This window comes from Eulemur rufifrons, chromosome 15 (genome assembly GCF_041146395.1).
Source record: "Eulemur rufifrons isolate Redbay chromosome 15, OSU_ERuf_1, whole genome shotgun sequence".
NCBI lineage: Eukaryota > Metazoa > Chordata > Mammalia > Primates > Lemuridae > Eulemur > Eulemur rufifrons.
Window position 1 is genome coordinate 64,907,271 of NC_090997.1, and position 17,094 is coordinate 64,924,364.

Sequence of the window (17,094 nt, forward strand, 5' to 3'; positions counted from 1 at the left end):
AAGCATCATTTCCTCAGAGGTGTCTCCGCTGTGCCCAATCTAAATTAGCTACCAGCTGTCATTCTCTCTCATTTACTTCTCTCATATCTTCTCCTTTACTATTAGCCTTTATCCAGTTTGCAATGAGGGATACTTTGTGCGTTTATTTGTTCGTTGTCTTCTCCCCCAGTGGATGATACAGCTCTAGAGGGCAGGGATTAAATGTGTTTTATTGACCAAGTGCAATCACTTAGCTCTAACTTTTTAATCTGTCAAATGAGGATGGTAATACTGCTTTTGCCTACCTCACTGAGCTGTGAAATTAAAAAAGATAATACATGGGAAACTCACTTGTAAATCATAGAACATGGCGTGGATTTAGCTCTGCTTAGTGCTGTGTCTATTTGAACGTACAGCACAAGCTGAGGACTTGTGAAATGAGCTCCTAGACAGATTAGCTTTGTGTTAGATGAGATCGTGGAGGGAGGTGGTCAGAACAGGATGTACACTGTGATAGCTCTTATTGCATAAAGTCAGAGATAGCAGCAGCCTCTAAAAATACCGTATTCACTTAGTCCACCCCTAGTAGGATTGAAATAGTTAAACAGGAGTGCCCGTGGCTGGAGACGTCTAAACACACCTGAGAGTGAGTAGCCCGGAGCCTTGTGTTCTGCACACTGGGGGAGGTTTCCAAAGTTAGTTCTCAAGCGAGATGTCCCTTTCCTACCAAGAGGCAAGGTGCTCACTATGACATCTTCCCCGCTCCGCAGCAGTGAGACTGCAGAGGGAGGGAAGACGCTTCCAGGCCAAGGGCTGCGGCTGCCAGCGTGGCACAGAGAGCAAGCGGGAGGAGCTCCCGGTTGTCCCTGACTCTCCAAGGACACCAGATTCCCTGTGGTTAGAGGAGAACCTAGTTTTTCCCAGACCCCCAGCTCAGGCCTGACTTCCTACGTCTTTACACAGTTGTGAGTGACTGGAACAGAAGCAGAGGTGAGCAGGGAGTCAAAGCAAATAGAAACAGGCCCTCGGATGGGGCGGCAGGTGGACTGGATCCACAGGAAGACAGAGCTCCACCGCAGATGCAAGTTAAGTCACATGAACAAAGGCCAAGGTTGAGAAAGTGGGATAAGCAAAGTCACACGTGATGACACAGGGGGAGATGGGCTGGTGGCCACGCATGTCAGAGAGGTGAGCGTGAGAAGGAGAAGGGATACAAACCCGTCACTCTTTAAAAAAAAAAAAAAAAAAAAAACCTTAATTTGTTAAATGAATGATTACCACCAGCTTAATTACTTGATTTTAGGCCCAGAAGATTGGAGTTAAGTTTATTGGCATCCATCATGAAACCGTGGCCACAGCAAGAGGCTTCCATCAGGCCAGGTGCTGCAGGAGCCCACCCCTTGTTCCTTGTGGATTTTCCCCAATCACAGTCCAGCTGGTGCGAGAAACGCGTTGCAGGAGAGGTCGGTGCAGGGCACCGCGGGAGCGTCAGAGAGCAGCAGGGCTGGCGGAGCCAGGGAGTCCTCGGGAAGCCTGTCACTGATGCCGAGGGAGAAGGCCAGGGCCACTCTGGGATAGGGTGCTGTGGGGGAGACCAGGCCTGCACCCTGTGCTTGGGGGGCCACACGGGAAAAGGAAGCAGCCTAGGGAGGCACTGGGGCAGGGCACACAGACGGAGAAGCCGAGGGCCAGGAAGCAGAAGGTGTCTCACTCCGCCCGGCAGGAGCAGGTAGCGCAGTCACTCAGGGAACAGTCACTGCTCCATCCACCCTTGGGGGCCCTGGGAGGAAAGTGCTCACCCTCTCCTGACATGTGACACGCTAACTGCGGAGGTGAGTATCAGAAGAGTCCCATGAAAGTCAACAGGGCATTAAAACGGATCCTTCAAAACGAAAGTGCAGCCTGCAAGTCAGCAGCGTGGGAGGTGGAGGCGTGTGTTCTGCGGAGGAGCCGTGGGGTTTGCAGAGGAGACAGGGCAGCTTTGTGCACCCTGAGCAGTGAGCGAGCTGGAGCCGGACTCCTCTGTCCCTCAGGCCGGCCCAGGTTCCCAGCAACATGCAGGGGCTGCTCCTCACTCTCCTCCTCACTGGCCTGGCGCAGGTAAGTCCCTCTCCTCACTCCTTGCCTCCCGGAGACCACAGCCATGCTTGGTTCTTCGGGCCAAAAATTTTAAAAAATGAAAATGAGGGAAGAGGGAGGATAAACAACTTGTGGAAACACTTCCTAAGAAATAGGAAGCCATTTTCCTCTCCAAATACAGATCTGCTTTAGCTCATTAGCTTCATGAACGGAACGTAAACCATTTCTCCCTTTCAGCCATTGGCACTGGAGCCTGCTGTTGGCGTGTTTGAACAGCCCCACACTGTACTATGTATCTTTGTGGCGGAGTCTAAGGCACAGCACCTACTTGGGACGCCCTGTGCCGGCCAGCACACAGTGTCTCTTCATGCCGGCTCCAGGCTGGGGCTCAACTTTCCATAGTTATTTGCAAAATGTGCAGAGCCCCTGGAAAAACGGATTTGGACAACAACCTTTTTCAGTTAAGTCTGTCCTTATTTGAAAGGAGCACTTCGGCACAAACATTTACATTTTTAAAACACTCTATGACTTTGTCTTTCTCAATCCATGTGTTTCTCACTTCATGAAAGGGAATCAGGCCATGGACGCTGTGAAATATTTCAAGCCACAGACCAAAGGGAAGTTTAATTTAATATGAGCAATTCATTGCCTTAGTAGTTTTAAATAAGAAGATTAAAACAGGATGACTTATTTTATTGATTTATTTACACAGTGGAGGTTATTGTTGGCACAGGGGACACAGCTTTTGAAATCTTCTGGTGACTTAGAAAACATGGACATGTCTGTGAGTTAATAGTTGCTCGAGGCAGTAAGTACTAGATGCATCTTAGGAAACAAGGAATTGGAAATTGTTATACTATATATAAATATGTATCTCTATATATCTATATCTAAATATATATACACACACTATATATAGTTTTATGATTTCAAAAGGATCATGACAAGAATGTCAGTGGTCCAGGTCATTCCTGCTGTTAGGAGGAGGGGCAGGTCTCCCCAGCAGACAGGAGATCGGGCCAGCTATTAATACCCTATTCCACCATTCTTGAGAAAAGGGCTGTCATTGTGAATCGAGAGCTGCTACGTGTTCTTAAACAGCAAGCATTCCAGTGTGGAGACAAAATAAACACACACAAAAATGTGTCATACACAGAGCAGTAAGAAAGTATTATTTTGTGCTTAACTTTGCTTTTATGCGTTGTTGAAGGGCCTGATAATGCCTGCAATGTATCAGACATCTGCTATGTGCCAAGCACTGTGCTAGACACTTTAGTCATGATCTCAGTTTTTAAAACAACCTTATAAGGTGAATATTATTAATCTCATAGAGGAGATTGAGACTCAAAGATCAAATCTAAGACCACAGAGCTATCCTAAAGCTCAGACCTGTTGTCAAAATGCCTATTCTTTGTATTGTTATCCTAATGACTCTTGTCTTGGGATTTTGCTTTTGAAAACAATCAAAATATTTCTGAAGAAAGATAAAAATATACAGTTCTTTATGTTTACCCACACATTTGCTATTTCCAGGACTCTTCATTTCTTCCTATATTTCTGAGTTATCTATTGTAATTTTCCTTCAGACTAAAGATCTTCCTTTAGTATTTCTTGCGAGGCCAGTCTGCTAGCAACAATTTCTCTCAGTTTTTGTTTATCTGGAAATGTCTTTTATTTAACTTTCATTTTTGAAAGAGATAGTTTCATTGGATATAGAATTCTAGGTTGGCAGTGTTTTTTTCCTTCAGCATTGTCTTTGGGCATTATCTTCTTCTCCACTTCTTCCTCTTCTTTTTTTTTTTTTTTTTTTTTTTGAGACAGAGTCTCGCTCTGTTGCCCGGGCTAGAGTGAGTGCCGTGGCGTCAGTTTAGCTCACAGCAACCTCAAACTCCTGGGCTTAAGCGATACTACTGCCTCAGCCTCCCGAGTAGCTGGGACTACAGGCATGCACCACCATGCCCGGCTAATTTTTTCTATATATATTTTTAGCTGTCCATATAATTTCTTTCTATTTTTAGTAGAGATGGGGTCTCGCTCTTGCTCAGGCTGGCTTCCTCTTCTTTTGATGAGAAGTCAGATCTCATTTTTATTATTCTTCTCCTGTATGTGATGTTTCCCTTATCTCAGCCCACTGCCATAATTTTCTCTTTATCCTTGGATTTCAATAGTGTTACCTTTTGACTTCAGAGATGATCTGGAAATGCTTCAAGACTGGAAGGATAAACGGGCGTCCCCAGGTGGCTGATATTGGGAGTGGGCATTTTATTAGGGAGCAAAATGAGTAAAAACAGGGAGGAGAAAAGCAATACAGGGAGTCTGGTAAACAGTAAGGCAGAAAGCAGAGCATTATGAGAGCTGAGGCTTGTGAGGTGGGCGTGGACTAGAGCAGGGGTGATTTGGGCATCATGCTCAGAATTTGGGCTGCACACTGCAGACAGCAGGGAACCACCGATGGGCTTTAAGGAGAGGAGTAATACAACCAAGTAGTTCTCTAAAGGGATCCCTCCAGCAGCAACATAGTAGATGCACTTAAGTAGTTCTTGAGGCAGAAAGGCCAGACAGGAACTTGTAGCAATAGTACTTAGTAGCAGTGAAATGGGGAAGAGTAGCTAGTTCTAGGGAGATGAGGACGACAGAATAAGCTACCAAACAACCGTGGGATGGAGACTCTTAGCTTCTTGCCTCAAAACTTTGTAGGTGGAACTCTGGAGGTGAAAGATGATAAGTTTTGGGCCTGAGTTTTTCCTGTAGGACATTTAGGTAGTGATATCCAGTAGGTAGTCAGCTCATGGGTCTAGAGCTCAATGGAGAATTCCAGACTGGAAATTTAGTTCTGAAACTTGCATAGGATGGAAACTGAAGCAAAGGGGTAGATAAGATTGCCAAGAGGCAGGGTGTAGAGTGAGAAGAGCAACACATTAAGGTTACGAAGCACCAATAAGCTTAAATGTAAGTCAAATTCAGGGGAACAGGAGCCTGTGAAGGAGGCTGGGAAAGTGTGCTGGGAGGAGGGGGAGGGCCAGGTGCAATGAAATTTGGGGAAAGGAGAGTCAGGCAGCTTGGGGTGGGGCCAGAGGACTGAAGAGATTCCATGAACACCAGATAAGCTGAGAGGCCCCTGAACCTGACATGTGAATTACTGGTGGCCATGGCTGAACCTGTGCAAAATTGAGAAGCAGGCAAAACATTTTTTTCATTTAAAAAAATTTTTAAATTCTAGCCTCACTATTTCTACTCTCTTCTGCACTTTTGCTCCTTCTCCAGAAGCCTGGTGCTGTCCTATCCGCCCCATCAAAATCTGTTCTCACACTGTGCATTTGGCTTTTAACTAACAGCCAGACATGTTGCTCTTTACTGGGGCATACATGCTTTACCAGTCATAAGAAAAAAGGCTGAGAATTTCATGGTAGGATTTTATACTGATACTTCTCAATGTAGAGTTTTTAGGTTGGACAGAGGCTTAAATCTCTGATTCATTCCAATTGCTCTCAGGTCCATCAAATAAACATTGAGAGTTAATTACATAAACTAATCACCAGGTGCTATGCCAGGTGCCAATGGTACACCCACAAATGAACTGCAAGCACCTGAGGTTGGGTGGCTTTACGGCTGGTGGAGAAAACGGGCACTTCCTCGGATAATTTCAGTTCAAAGACTTGTCCGAGGCAGGGAGGTTACAGAAAGCTTCCTGGAAAAGGTGATACCTGAACAGAACCTTGAAGGATAACTAGGTGAAGAAGGAGTGAGACTTGGGGAAGAATGTTCCAGGCAGGAGGAACAGCATCATATATGCAGGGAACAGCAGGCGATTTAATTTTCTGGAACATAAAGAATATGAGGACTGCAAGAGATGGGGAGGGCCCTGAGTGCTGTGCTTAGGAGCTTGCTTCTTTCCTGCAAATTGGTGACTGTCAGGTGTGAAGGATGAAGGTAAGGAAGATACCCAGAATGGTTTTTCGCTTCCTGGCTTGGGGACCTGAGTGGTTGGTGACACCATTCGCTAAAACGGAAACCGTTAGCTGAGAAGCAGGTTGGTGGGGTGGCAGTGAGGTGCTTGCAGAACCTCAAAGTGGATATATCCAGAACAAATAATGAGTTGTTAATAAGTTTAAGGGGAGAGGTCTCTGCTGGAGAGACAGATGCAGAGAATCAGTGATTTGGTTAATGTCAAATTTGGGGTGCAGTGCGAGCTAGAACTGGTCAGGGACGGAGGGTGAGGGCTGAGAGCTCAGGCTCTGGAACCTGCCTGCCCGATTTAAATCTCTCATCTACCACTTCCTTGATAACCTAGGACAGGTTAAATAATCTGAGCCTCAGGGTCCATTTATAAAATTGCTCATATAGCTTCCTATTGCTATTATGACAAATCACCACAAATTTAGCAGCTTAAAACAAATTTATCATTTACAGTTCTGTATGTCTGAAGTCCAAAAACGGGTTTTACAGGGCTAAGGTCAAGTGTCGGCAGGATTGCATTCCTTCTGGAGGCTGCAGGAGAGCACGAATTCTTTGCATTTCCAGCTTTTAATGGCTGTCTGCCTTCCTGGGATCATGGCCCCCTTTCAGCCATGGCATCGCTCCGCCTCTGCTTCTGTCCTCACAGCCCCTTCTCAGAGACACCTGCTTCCCTCCCAGGTGGATCCAATGTACTTGTGATTACACTGGGCCCACCTGGATAGCCCAGGATGTCAACCCCAAGATCCTTAACTTGATCACATCTGCAGTATCTCTTTGTCGTGTAAAGTAACGTATTAATAGATTCCAGGGATTAGGATATGGACTTCTTTGAGGGTAACATCATTCTCCTTATCACACGGGATAATAACTACTGTATCCTGTTGCTATGAAGGCACGTAAGATAACTTTGCAAAAGTACCTGGCACATAGGAAGCACCATGTTCTTGTATTTAACAACCAACAAGACAGACATTAGGCAAAGGGCCTTGATCTCAAGCAGCTCACATTCTTGATGCAGGAATCAGAAAAGAAGCAACTAAAATACTAAAATAGGTAAGGGCAGGTGGTAAGGTCTACGGGGAAAGGGCTGGGGTAGAGAGCTCTTGTATAAAGGGGGGCCAAAGATGGTCTCACTGAGGAACTTGACCACAGACCTAAAGACAATGAAAGAGTGACCCATGGGGATGTCTAGGGGCAGAGCTGGCTGTGTGGCTAGAGTGAAGGGAGCAGGGGTGAGTGGACATGAGCAAAGGGAGATGGGGGCGTGGGGACTAGGGACTGCAGGCCTTGGAGGTAGTTTGGATTTTATATTGAAATGGGCAAAGAGTGATGTGAACTGACATGTTTTAGAAGAATCATTGTGGATGCTGAGTGGACAAAGGGGGGAGCAAGGAGAACATTTAGGAGGCCACTGTACTCATCCAAGTGGCTTGGATCACGATGGCAGCAGAGAGGGTACTAAGAAATGAGCAGGGTGGGTGTATTTGAAAGGTGTAACCAACAGGATTTACTGATGGGATTGGATGTAAAATGTGAAATAGAAGAGCCAAGAATGATCTGACTCCAAGGTATTTTGGAACTGTGAAATTGGCATTTGCTCAAATAGGGAAGTGTATGGAAGAGTAGATTGGCAGGGGGGGATAGGGAATTTGGTTTTGGTCCTGTTAAATTTGCTTGCCTATGAAGCAACTCAGTGGAGACGTTAAGTAGGCGGTTTGAGACTGAGTCCAGAAGGGAGGTATGGGCAGGAGACATGAGATGTAGTGAAGGGAGGGTATTTTAGACGTCTTATCCGTGGGGGCTCCAATGTTTAGAGATTAGGAGGATGAGAAGAAACCAGAAAAAGAGGCTGAGAAAGAGCAGTCAGTGAGAAAGCAGGAGTAAGAGTGAAGTCTTGGGAGCCGAGTGAAGAATAGTTTAAAGAGACAGTAATCATATCAAATGCTCATAAGTATTATTATTATTACTACAAAGTCACTACACTGTATTCTACCTGTTTGGGGGATTTTTTTTTTTTTTTTTTTTTGGAGACAGAGTCTCACTCTGTTGCCCAGGCTAGAGTGCTGTGGCCTCAGCCTAGCTCACAGCAACCTCAGATTCTTGGGCTCAAGTGATCTTCCTGCCTCAGCCTCTCGAGTAGCTGGGACTACAGGCATGTGCCACCACACCCGGCTAATTTTTTCTCTTTTTAGTAGAGACAGGTCTCACTCTTGCTTAAGGTGGTCTTGATGAACTCCTCTGAGCTCAAGCGATCCTCCTGCCTTGGCCTCCCAGAGTGCTAGGATTACAGGTGTGAGCCACCGAGCCCAGCCTGGGGGAAATATTCTATTCTTATAATATCTCTAAAATTAGTTTGAGGAACCATTTCTAACATCACCTTTATTATCAAATGAAGTTCTGCTGCAGGACACAGGACGCTGGGCCATTAGACGCAACACCTGAAGCAAGACCAGGAGAAGCATCAGAAGTGCAGCAGCGTAAACAGTTTTGTCACTGGCCTTGCAAATGTCCTTATCAGAAGCCCAGTTGCCCTCCTGGAGTGAGCTTCGTGAGGGACGGCTGTGGATGCTGTAAAATCTGTGCCAAGCAACCAGGGGACATCTGCAATGAAGCTGACCTCTGTGACCCACACAAAGGGCTATATTGTGACTACTCAGCAGACAGGCCTAGGTACGAGACTGGAGTGTGTGCATGTAAGTGTCTTTTTTCTGGACCTGTTGGAAAAGGCTGAGTCTAGACAGAATTTTTCCCCCGGCAATTGTTAACTTGGAGTGTTCAGCTTACTTTGGTTAAATATGAGGTGAGTTTAGTTTCATGCATCAGTGGGATTGGCTTCATTGTGTTGGACACCATGTGAAATTAACAGATGCTTACCCACTTTCAGAAACCTGTTATTTTCATTGCATTGAGGTGATCTTGCAGTTCTTCTCGGGTAATTGCTTTTAATGATAGAAAAATAGAAGAAATCATGTAAACAGAGTTTGATTTGTTAAAGTGCCACAAAATGACAGCTTTTGTTAATACCGTCAAAAACAATCTGAATTCAGCCTTTTCTGTAACTGAAAAATAATCCTGCTTAAAAATATAAGGCTGTATGACTAGTATTCAGGCATACTACTTTAACCTTACCCTTCCCAACTAACGATCAAGTTGCTGTGCTTTTTACTGCAGCAGATTTGTAAAAAAGAACGTGAGGTCACTCCAAACCACAACCTGACCCTCAGCTTTATGCTTCTAAACTCTAGGGATGGATTCAAACCATCTAAACCTATAACACACTGACACTCAATCAGGATGCCAAGTTGTTCAGGATAAAAAATAAAATTTCTAAGGGAAGAGAAATACTCTTATTACCTAGACAGTTTGGTCTCTCTGCAGAAAAGTCTTAGGTGGGAAGGCAAATTCCCACCAGATATCTGAGCATGGAATGAAGGAAAGATAGGCTCTGTCTTTGGAGTCAGACTGACTGTGTAGAGCCATGCAAGTTTGATAGATTGATCCCCCTGTCAGCACTATATCGTATTGGGAAAGAATGTGAGATCTGGGTTCAAATCCTGGTTGCTCTTCTGAGAAACCTTGGTTACATTGTTTAATCTCTCTGTGCCTCAGTTACATCATATGTATGTCCTGGCTTATGGAGTTGCTGGAAGGGTCAAATAAAATAATGACATAAAACCTAAACACCCAGCACAATATCTGGTATACGGTAGGCTTTCAAAAATGATTTTTATTTATGGGAATTCTATGGGGAAAACATGACTCTGGCATTCAGGACACCCCTCTCTCTCAAACTGGGCAGGTTGTTTCATTAACCTCACAAACACTTAGTGAGCATTCACTATGGAGCCGGGCACTGTGGCCAGCAACTGGGGACACACAGGGAAAAAAAGATACAGAGTCTGTGTCTGCCCTCACAGAATCAAAGTTTATTATGTCAGACAGAGCTCTCCACAAGTGATTGCACACAAAATGTGATGACACTTTTAAGAGAGCACAGCCATGAGGATGGGGATTGGGGATAATCTGTAACTGGAGTCACAAACTATGGCCTGGGTGTCCAATTTGGCCCAGAGCCTGTTTTTGTAAATACCATTTTATTGGAACATGGCCCATTCATTTACACGGAGTCTGGCTGCTTTGCAATGGCAGGGTCAATTTCAACAGACTCTGTGGCCTGAAAAAGCTAAGATATTTACTATCTGGCCCTTTACAGAAAATTTACCGATCCCTGATCTAGAACATTTTAAGAACTTTTTGGTCTGAGGACCTCTTTATAATCTTAGAAATTCATGAGGACCCAAGAGCTTTTACCTGGGTTTTATCTATGGATATTTAATAATGAATTAGAAATTTAAAAATGTTTACTAATTTGCTTAAAAATAACAAGCCCATTGCAAATATTTTTTATGAAAAAACTTATTTCCCAAAATAAAAAACTTTAGTGAAAAGAGTGACATTGTTTTACATTTTTGCAAATCTCTCTAGTGTCTAGCTCAATAGAAGATAGCTAGACTCACACATCTGCTTCTGCTTTCAATCTGTTGCTATGTTTTTCTGGTTGAAATATATGAAGAAAATGTGGCTTCACACAGATATGTAATTGGAAAGGGCTTTTCATATAATTGTGAATATACTTTTTGATATTATATTAAAACTTGACAAGTGGTAGTTTCTTAAAAATTACCTGCGTCATGGAATCTGAAACCACATCAATAAACTTTGAACTCGGAGACATTAAATACATTGGTCTATCCAAGACTCACTTGGAATGAGTCTTTTACCATGCATAATTTTGTCATTCTATGCAGTATTTGGAAAATATCAGTTCCCTGTGTTTGTAGATGTTTAAAATGTTGATACGCTTAATTATGTAATATTTTAAAAAATCACATGAATTAATATCACTCTCATCAGAAAAGTCTACATATTGGGTAGCTATAAAGATCTCAGTGGTAGATACAAGTTTTCCAAAATTCTAATTTTTGCTTGAAGGCTTGAATTCTATCATTGGCAACAAATATTGTCAGTTGTTTTCTCTGAAGTGACAGGCTTACTTTGTTCGTTTTTAGGAAAATGTTTCCAAAACATCCAAGTTTGAATAACCATAGTTTATTGTCAAAGTAAAATTCCCACTAAAAAAGTGGCTAGTTCAGCTCACAACTTGAACAATGGCATAATTCCTTACGTTTCTTCAAGACAGCTATTGTACTTTGGCACATAGACTATTCTATATATACTTCCTATTTTGTCATACAGAATATTAAAAAAGACATACTTGATACTTAAGATTTAATAAAATTAATAAATTTTATTGTGCCATCAAGGACATTCTTAAGCAAAATTAGCCTTTTTTTTTTTTTTTAAGTATAAGTACATGACAAGGAAAAATACAATGGCTATCTCTACAGTTTGATTTATGCTAAGGCACCAGCAGTTTTAGCCACCATTACTTTTGTGCCACAGCGCAAATATCAACAGTAAAAAAAAGTCAACCACACTGGTATGTTGAGGAGTTTTGACTTTGCAGATCTCCTGAAGGTGTCTCAGGTACTACCGAGGGGTTGGTGGACCACGCTTGAGAAGGGCTGATCCCGAAGGTCAAGAATACCTCTCAGAGGAAGTGAAAGTCTCCTCCAATTCTCTTAATAGAAAAATCAGTTACCTTGCAGTACTGTAGTTAAATAAATTATGGTTTCTTCAGACATTCACTTATCCTGTCTTCCTAAGAATATATCCTAGCCTATTGTTGGATGTCTGGGGAAAACTGTCTCACGAGGCATCAACCCATCTCTCAGATTTATAATTAACTGCTATACTTATGGTGATTTTTAAATTAATTTTACTCCAGAACAGGGCCTTGACTTGGTCTTAATTCTGGAAATGACCATTTGGGGTTTATAGCCTACAATTAATGAAAATGCCTCATTTTAACCTTTCTACAGATGTTTTGTGATGAAGGTTCCAAATGGGGTCCAAGAAGTTGAGAACTATATTTCATAAAAGAGATAGCTATTTCTTCTAAGGTATATAATTGGAGGTCTAGACTATTACAAATTATGGTTTCTTTGGCGATTTTGCTCTTTTCTCTTTTCAGACCTTGTAGCTGTTGGATGTGAGTTCAACAGGGTCCATTATCATAATGGCCAAGTGTTTCAGCCCAATCCCCTGTTCAGCTGCCTCTGTGTGAGTGGGGCCATCGGCTGCACACCTCTGTTCATACCGAAGCTGGCTGACAGGCCCTGCTCTGGAGCTAAAGGGGGAGAGAAGTCTGATCAGTCAAACTGTGGCCTGGAACCATTACGACGGCAGTTTTCAGCAAGCTACAAAACAATGCCAGGTGCTCATAAGCAGAGCTATTTTTCGTGTATGACTTTGGTGGTTTTCTTTCATGTTCCTTTTATGTACCAGAGGTACACTAAGTACTTACTGATTGGTAGAGTGAAATTTAATTTGGGTGTACCATCTTACTGTCTTTGCCTCAGGCAAGTGTAAGTACCTGAAAAGGAAACTTTATAATGTTTTAGGTTTTTCTGGTAAAATATTTTAAAAAGATTTACTAGGTCAGGAAAGCCTTCTAAAATCTTATACTTCTGCTTATTCCCAACCTCTTCTCAGGGAAATTGACCAAATATTGTTCATATGTACCCTAGAGAACCTTCTATTTGTATTTGTTCTATTATGGGCAAGAAGCTTGACCATTTAGTTCCCCAAATTTTCAAAGGCAACTTTTCTATATGGTACAAGCAGAAATGGAAGTCACCTGATGAAAAATATTTAAGGACTGACACGTTTTGAACTTGTAAATATTATTTCTAAAAATAGAAAACTGATATAAAGTCCTCTCATTCACTCTGAAATTGAAGCTCAACAATTACTAATCTCCTCTCTCTAAGCGCGCGCGCGCACACACACACACACACACACACGGGCATTTTTAAGTAGTTTACCTACATATGTATGTAGCAAGAAAAATCAGATGCAATTCTTTATTAATAATCTTGAGCGCCTGGCCATTTGCAGCTAGCTTAAATATATTCATAAACCTTGTAGTCTGGTCTGTTCTAAATTAGCAACTTATTTAAGTACCAGGGTATTTTGGAGACAAGAGTTTCAAAAATACCAGCAAATGAAGCACAGAAAAGGAAGGTCTCAAAAGGGGTAATATTGATGTCTGGTTCTTGTTCACATTTCTGTGTTCTCATCTAGAAATCAAGAATGCCTTTTGATTGAAGTTTAGAGCTTAGTGAAAGGTACCATGGAAATACAGAATATTTGTATAAGTTCACTTTTATTATGTGGATATTTAATAAAAGCAACTATAATCAGAGAAATGAGTTTTCGATATTTAAAAACTAACCATGAAAGGAACACTCTTAGGGACTCTATATCTGTTAATTACAAAAAAATTTACCAAGTCATGGTGAATTTGCATTTACCATACACAGTTATTCAGCTGACAGCATGACACTACTAATGCGCTAAAATCTCTGAAATTATAAGCCAATTCTTTTGTTCTTTTGTCAACGTGTCCTGAACAGTTGGCTTTCTGCATGGGATCTTAGTGACTCAATATAAGGCTCTTCTTAGAACCCATGCAAGAACTTCCCTGGAGAGAGACTACCTTAGAGCATGTTTTCACAAACAAAGCTCTTTGGGTCAAGTTTAAGTTGGTCTCATTTGTGGAGTTAGAGCACTTTCAGTGGATTCGCTTGAAGCCTGGTTGGAGAAGGCATCAGATGGTCAGCCTTAGTAGCTTAGTGCTTTGCTACATAAAATCAGAAAATCTCTCAAAGTACTCTCTGGCATTTGAGATTTAGGCCTAGGTATGTTTCAAAGGGTATATGTTCAGTCTAATGTCTTTCCTCTGCTTAACTGTGTAACTGTGTTTATGACTCACACAGGAACTTGGCTTTACAAATTAACCATGACAAACACACTTTAAGATATATTTGTGATAATAACTTACATAGTCTATGGTTGGAGTCTAGCTTTTGCTGGGTCAGTATGAAGCACGCAATGACATAATGCCCGCATGCTTTTCTCAATGCTCACCAAACACTAAGCTTTCTGCTTAAAAAATCTCTCCTAGTTTTCTTGCTTTTTAATGACTGTTCAATGCCTGAACTGTAGCTCTTGGTTTAACAAGCTGGGTTCCTGGTGATGCAGTAATCTAACCTACCTTTATTTATTGCAGATGTGTGCCAGGCTTCTAATCTGTTTCCTGCCTTGAGGTCTTTAAACTGTTGTCTGCCTTCCAGGTATCGTGTTTCTGCTGCTTCTCCCTCAGCTCTATGTGCAATCCCAAGCTCCTACTGTAATAACACTGAAAGCAGTATCATACTATCATTTTATTCAAAGATAGCACATACTTCAAAGTGACTATTTCCTATGAAGAAGGAATTTTTCGGGGTCTTTTTAGAGTTTTAAATTGATTTTTTGAAGCAGTATAGCCACAATTTTCCTATGTAGACTCAAATCACAAACTTACTCCTAAAGTATCCATTTAAAAATGCACATTAACCTTAAGGAAATGCCTTGAGACAATAAACCACTATGTAGTTTGCTTAAAATAAACCCAGGGGCCTGATTCATTCATAACAAGAAGGCCCCAATGAATTTACATGGAGATGGAAAAAATTTACACTCTCTTATAATCTCATTATTTATCCTCTTCCCCTCCTGTTTCTCTGAAGCAGCAGACAGTGGGGGGCTCTATGTATCCACCCACTCACCTACCTATCCATAGATCCATTCATCCATGTATCCTCTTTGTCTTTCCGTGAGTGATCTGAAATGGCTAGCCACTTGGAGAGTACTGTGGGCCAATAACATAGGAAATGTGAAAATTAAGCTGAATGAATGATAACACATTTGCAGTGACTTAGTATATAAAGATTATTTAGTTTACTTCAGTATAATATTACTTGAGTTTATTAGAGATTTTCTAAAAAACTAAATTAAAACACCTGGAGGAAAACTGGTCCCATTGACAGTATAATTCTCAAATATTTTTGTATTTTAGATTTTAACATATGAAATTTAACAGTAAGATCACACTATTCTGGTCGAATTCCCTAATCCTACTAATGTTTATCTCAATATCTGTTGGAAATGCGGCAAGAACCAGGGAAAAGACAGGTATCAATTGGCACATAGCTTAGGTTTGGTATTCAGAGTAAGCAGAAAGATGCAAATGGGTAAATCAAATCAGTTTTTCAAAGATAAAATATTTTTATTCCTCTTAAGAAATTGGACTGTAATACTTGGTTATTTGGGGAGTGGGAAAAGGAATACAGAATGATAAATTGGACCATAAACTTCTTTTATTCTGAGTTACATTATGCAAAAATATTCAGATCTCTTTAATATTAGCTTAAATATTATCTATCATACAAGTACATATATGTGTATAAATATGTACTTTCCCCTTATTTTAGCTTATAGAAATCTTCCACTTATGTGGAAAAGAAAATGTCTTGTGCAAGCAACAAAGTGGACTCCCTGCTCCAGAACATGTGGGATGGGAATATCTGATAGGGTAACAAACGAGAACAGCAACTGTGAAATGAGAAAAGAGAAAAGACTGTGTTATATTCAGCCTTGCAACAGGAACATATCAAAGACAGTAAAGGTAAAGTCTAGATTTAACTTAATTATAATTCAGTATTAAGAGATTCCTTAAAAGTATTAATATATTTGTGTATTGAAGAGGGGGATGGTGTTTGGTTCTTAGAAAAATAAAACCATCTCATTATAACTCTTAAAGGCAAACTATCTCAGAGGAAAACAGATATTAATCTAACTGCAAATTTTAATCTAACTGGGGCAAATTTTACCAAGCAGAGAGGTAATGTTAACCTGTTGATTCTAGATACTCTAACAGCTTAATAATGTGGCTCTTGATCAGCCTGATTTGTTGTGGTACCCCTACATGCATATTGTTCTTTAAGAGTAGATCCTTTTTAGATTCTAACTTCTTTTTTCTATATTAATTGTACATGGTGAAATTAAAGCAATGACTAAGATTTTGGTTGCTATACCATAATTATGAAAATAGATACTCTGAACATCAGAGAAGTTCTGGTCTGTTATCTATCACTGACTTGAAAGGAGACCACACCATTTCCAAAATGCTCTGTACTTAGTAAACTTGCTAAAGGACTATGATAAAATATTTACTCTAAGATTGCTTGATATAACTAGAGCTGGTCCTACTTCTTGAACTAGGCAAGACGTCTGTCTCAAGAGTAATTTTTTGAAATGCTGCAAAATCCTTCTCATCCCTAACTTATTCCCTATCATATTAGCAAACTGACAACTCAATTTTAGGAGGATTAAGATATTTATTCATCTGCCCCTCCACCCAAAAGTGTCTAAGCTGTGTTAGGGAATTTGCCAACTCTTAGGTAAATAAGCATTTAATAAGACAGGGCCCCTGATACTAAACAAAACAGAAATTTCTATTTATTATGGAATTGAGGAAAAGATGCAAAAACCACTGCAGAGTGGATCCTATAATATGATGAATAGTAAAGACAGACCTCTGGTGAGAAGGGGATCTGAGAGGCAGAGAAGAGAGGGTGCTGGAAGTAACTAAATAGCAACTATTATTATTGCCCCAGAAATAATTACATCTGTATATTTGTACAATAAAATGTTCTATATGATATCATTTTTCTAAACTACTGTAATCCAATTTGTGTATCTTTTCAGATCCCCAAAGGAAAAACATGCCAACCTACCTTCCAACTTTCCAAAGCTGAAAAATTTGTCTTTTCTGGATGCTCAAGTACTCAGAGTTACAAACCCACTTTTTGCGGAATATGCTTGGATAAGAGATGCTGTGTCCCTAATAAGTCTAAAATGATTACCATTCAATTTGATTGCCCAAATGAAGGGTCATTTACATGGAAGATGCTGTGGATTGTATCTTGTGTATGTCAGAGAAACTGCAGAGAACCTGGAGATATGTTTTCTGAGCTCAAGATTCTATAAAACCAAGCACATGGGGGAAAAGTCAATCATGTCACATAATAAAAACATTACAGTGGTTATAAAAGGGTGACAAATCTACTGGTT

The 17,094-nt window shown here is 41.1% G+C and overlaps 1 protein-coding gene across 3 annotated transcripts; it reads left to right on the forward strand.

Moving 5' to 3' along the window:
* Nucleotides 1–1,782: 1,782 nt before the first annotated feature.
* On the forward strand, nucleotides 1,783–17,074 carry CCN6 (cellular communication network factor 6). 3 transcript variants are annotated; one of them, XM_069488412.1, is made up of 7 exons: nucleotides 1,783–1,837; nucleotides 2,013–2,079; nucleotides 8,411–8,708; nucleotides 12,110–12,352; nucleotides 14,210–14,273; nucleotides 15,453–15,646; nucleotides 16,729–17,074. In XM_069488412.1, the coding sequence occupies exons 2-6, from the start codon at nucleotides 2,035–2,037 to the stop codon at nucleotides 15,457–15,459; spliced, it is 657 nt and encodes a 218-aa protein (XP_069344513.1). In that variant the 5' UTR covers nucleotides 1,783–1,837; nucleotides 2,013–2,034; the 3' UTR covers nucleotides 15,460–15,646; nucleotides 16,729–17,074. The 3 variants fall into 3 exon arrangements, with proteins under 3 accessions (XP_069344513.1, XP_069344512.1, XP_069344510.1); XM_069488411.1 differs by lacking the exon at nucleotides 14,210–14,273; XM_069488409.1 differs by lacking the exon at nucleotides 14,210–14,273 and having other exon boundaries at nucleotides 1,783–2,079.
* The last annotated feature ends 20 nt before the right edge of the window (nucleotides 17,075–17,094 follow it).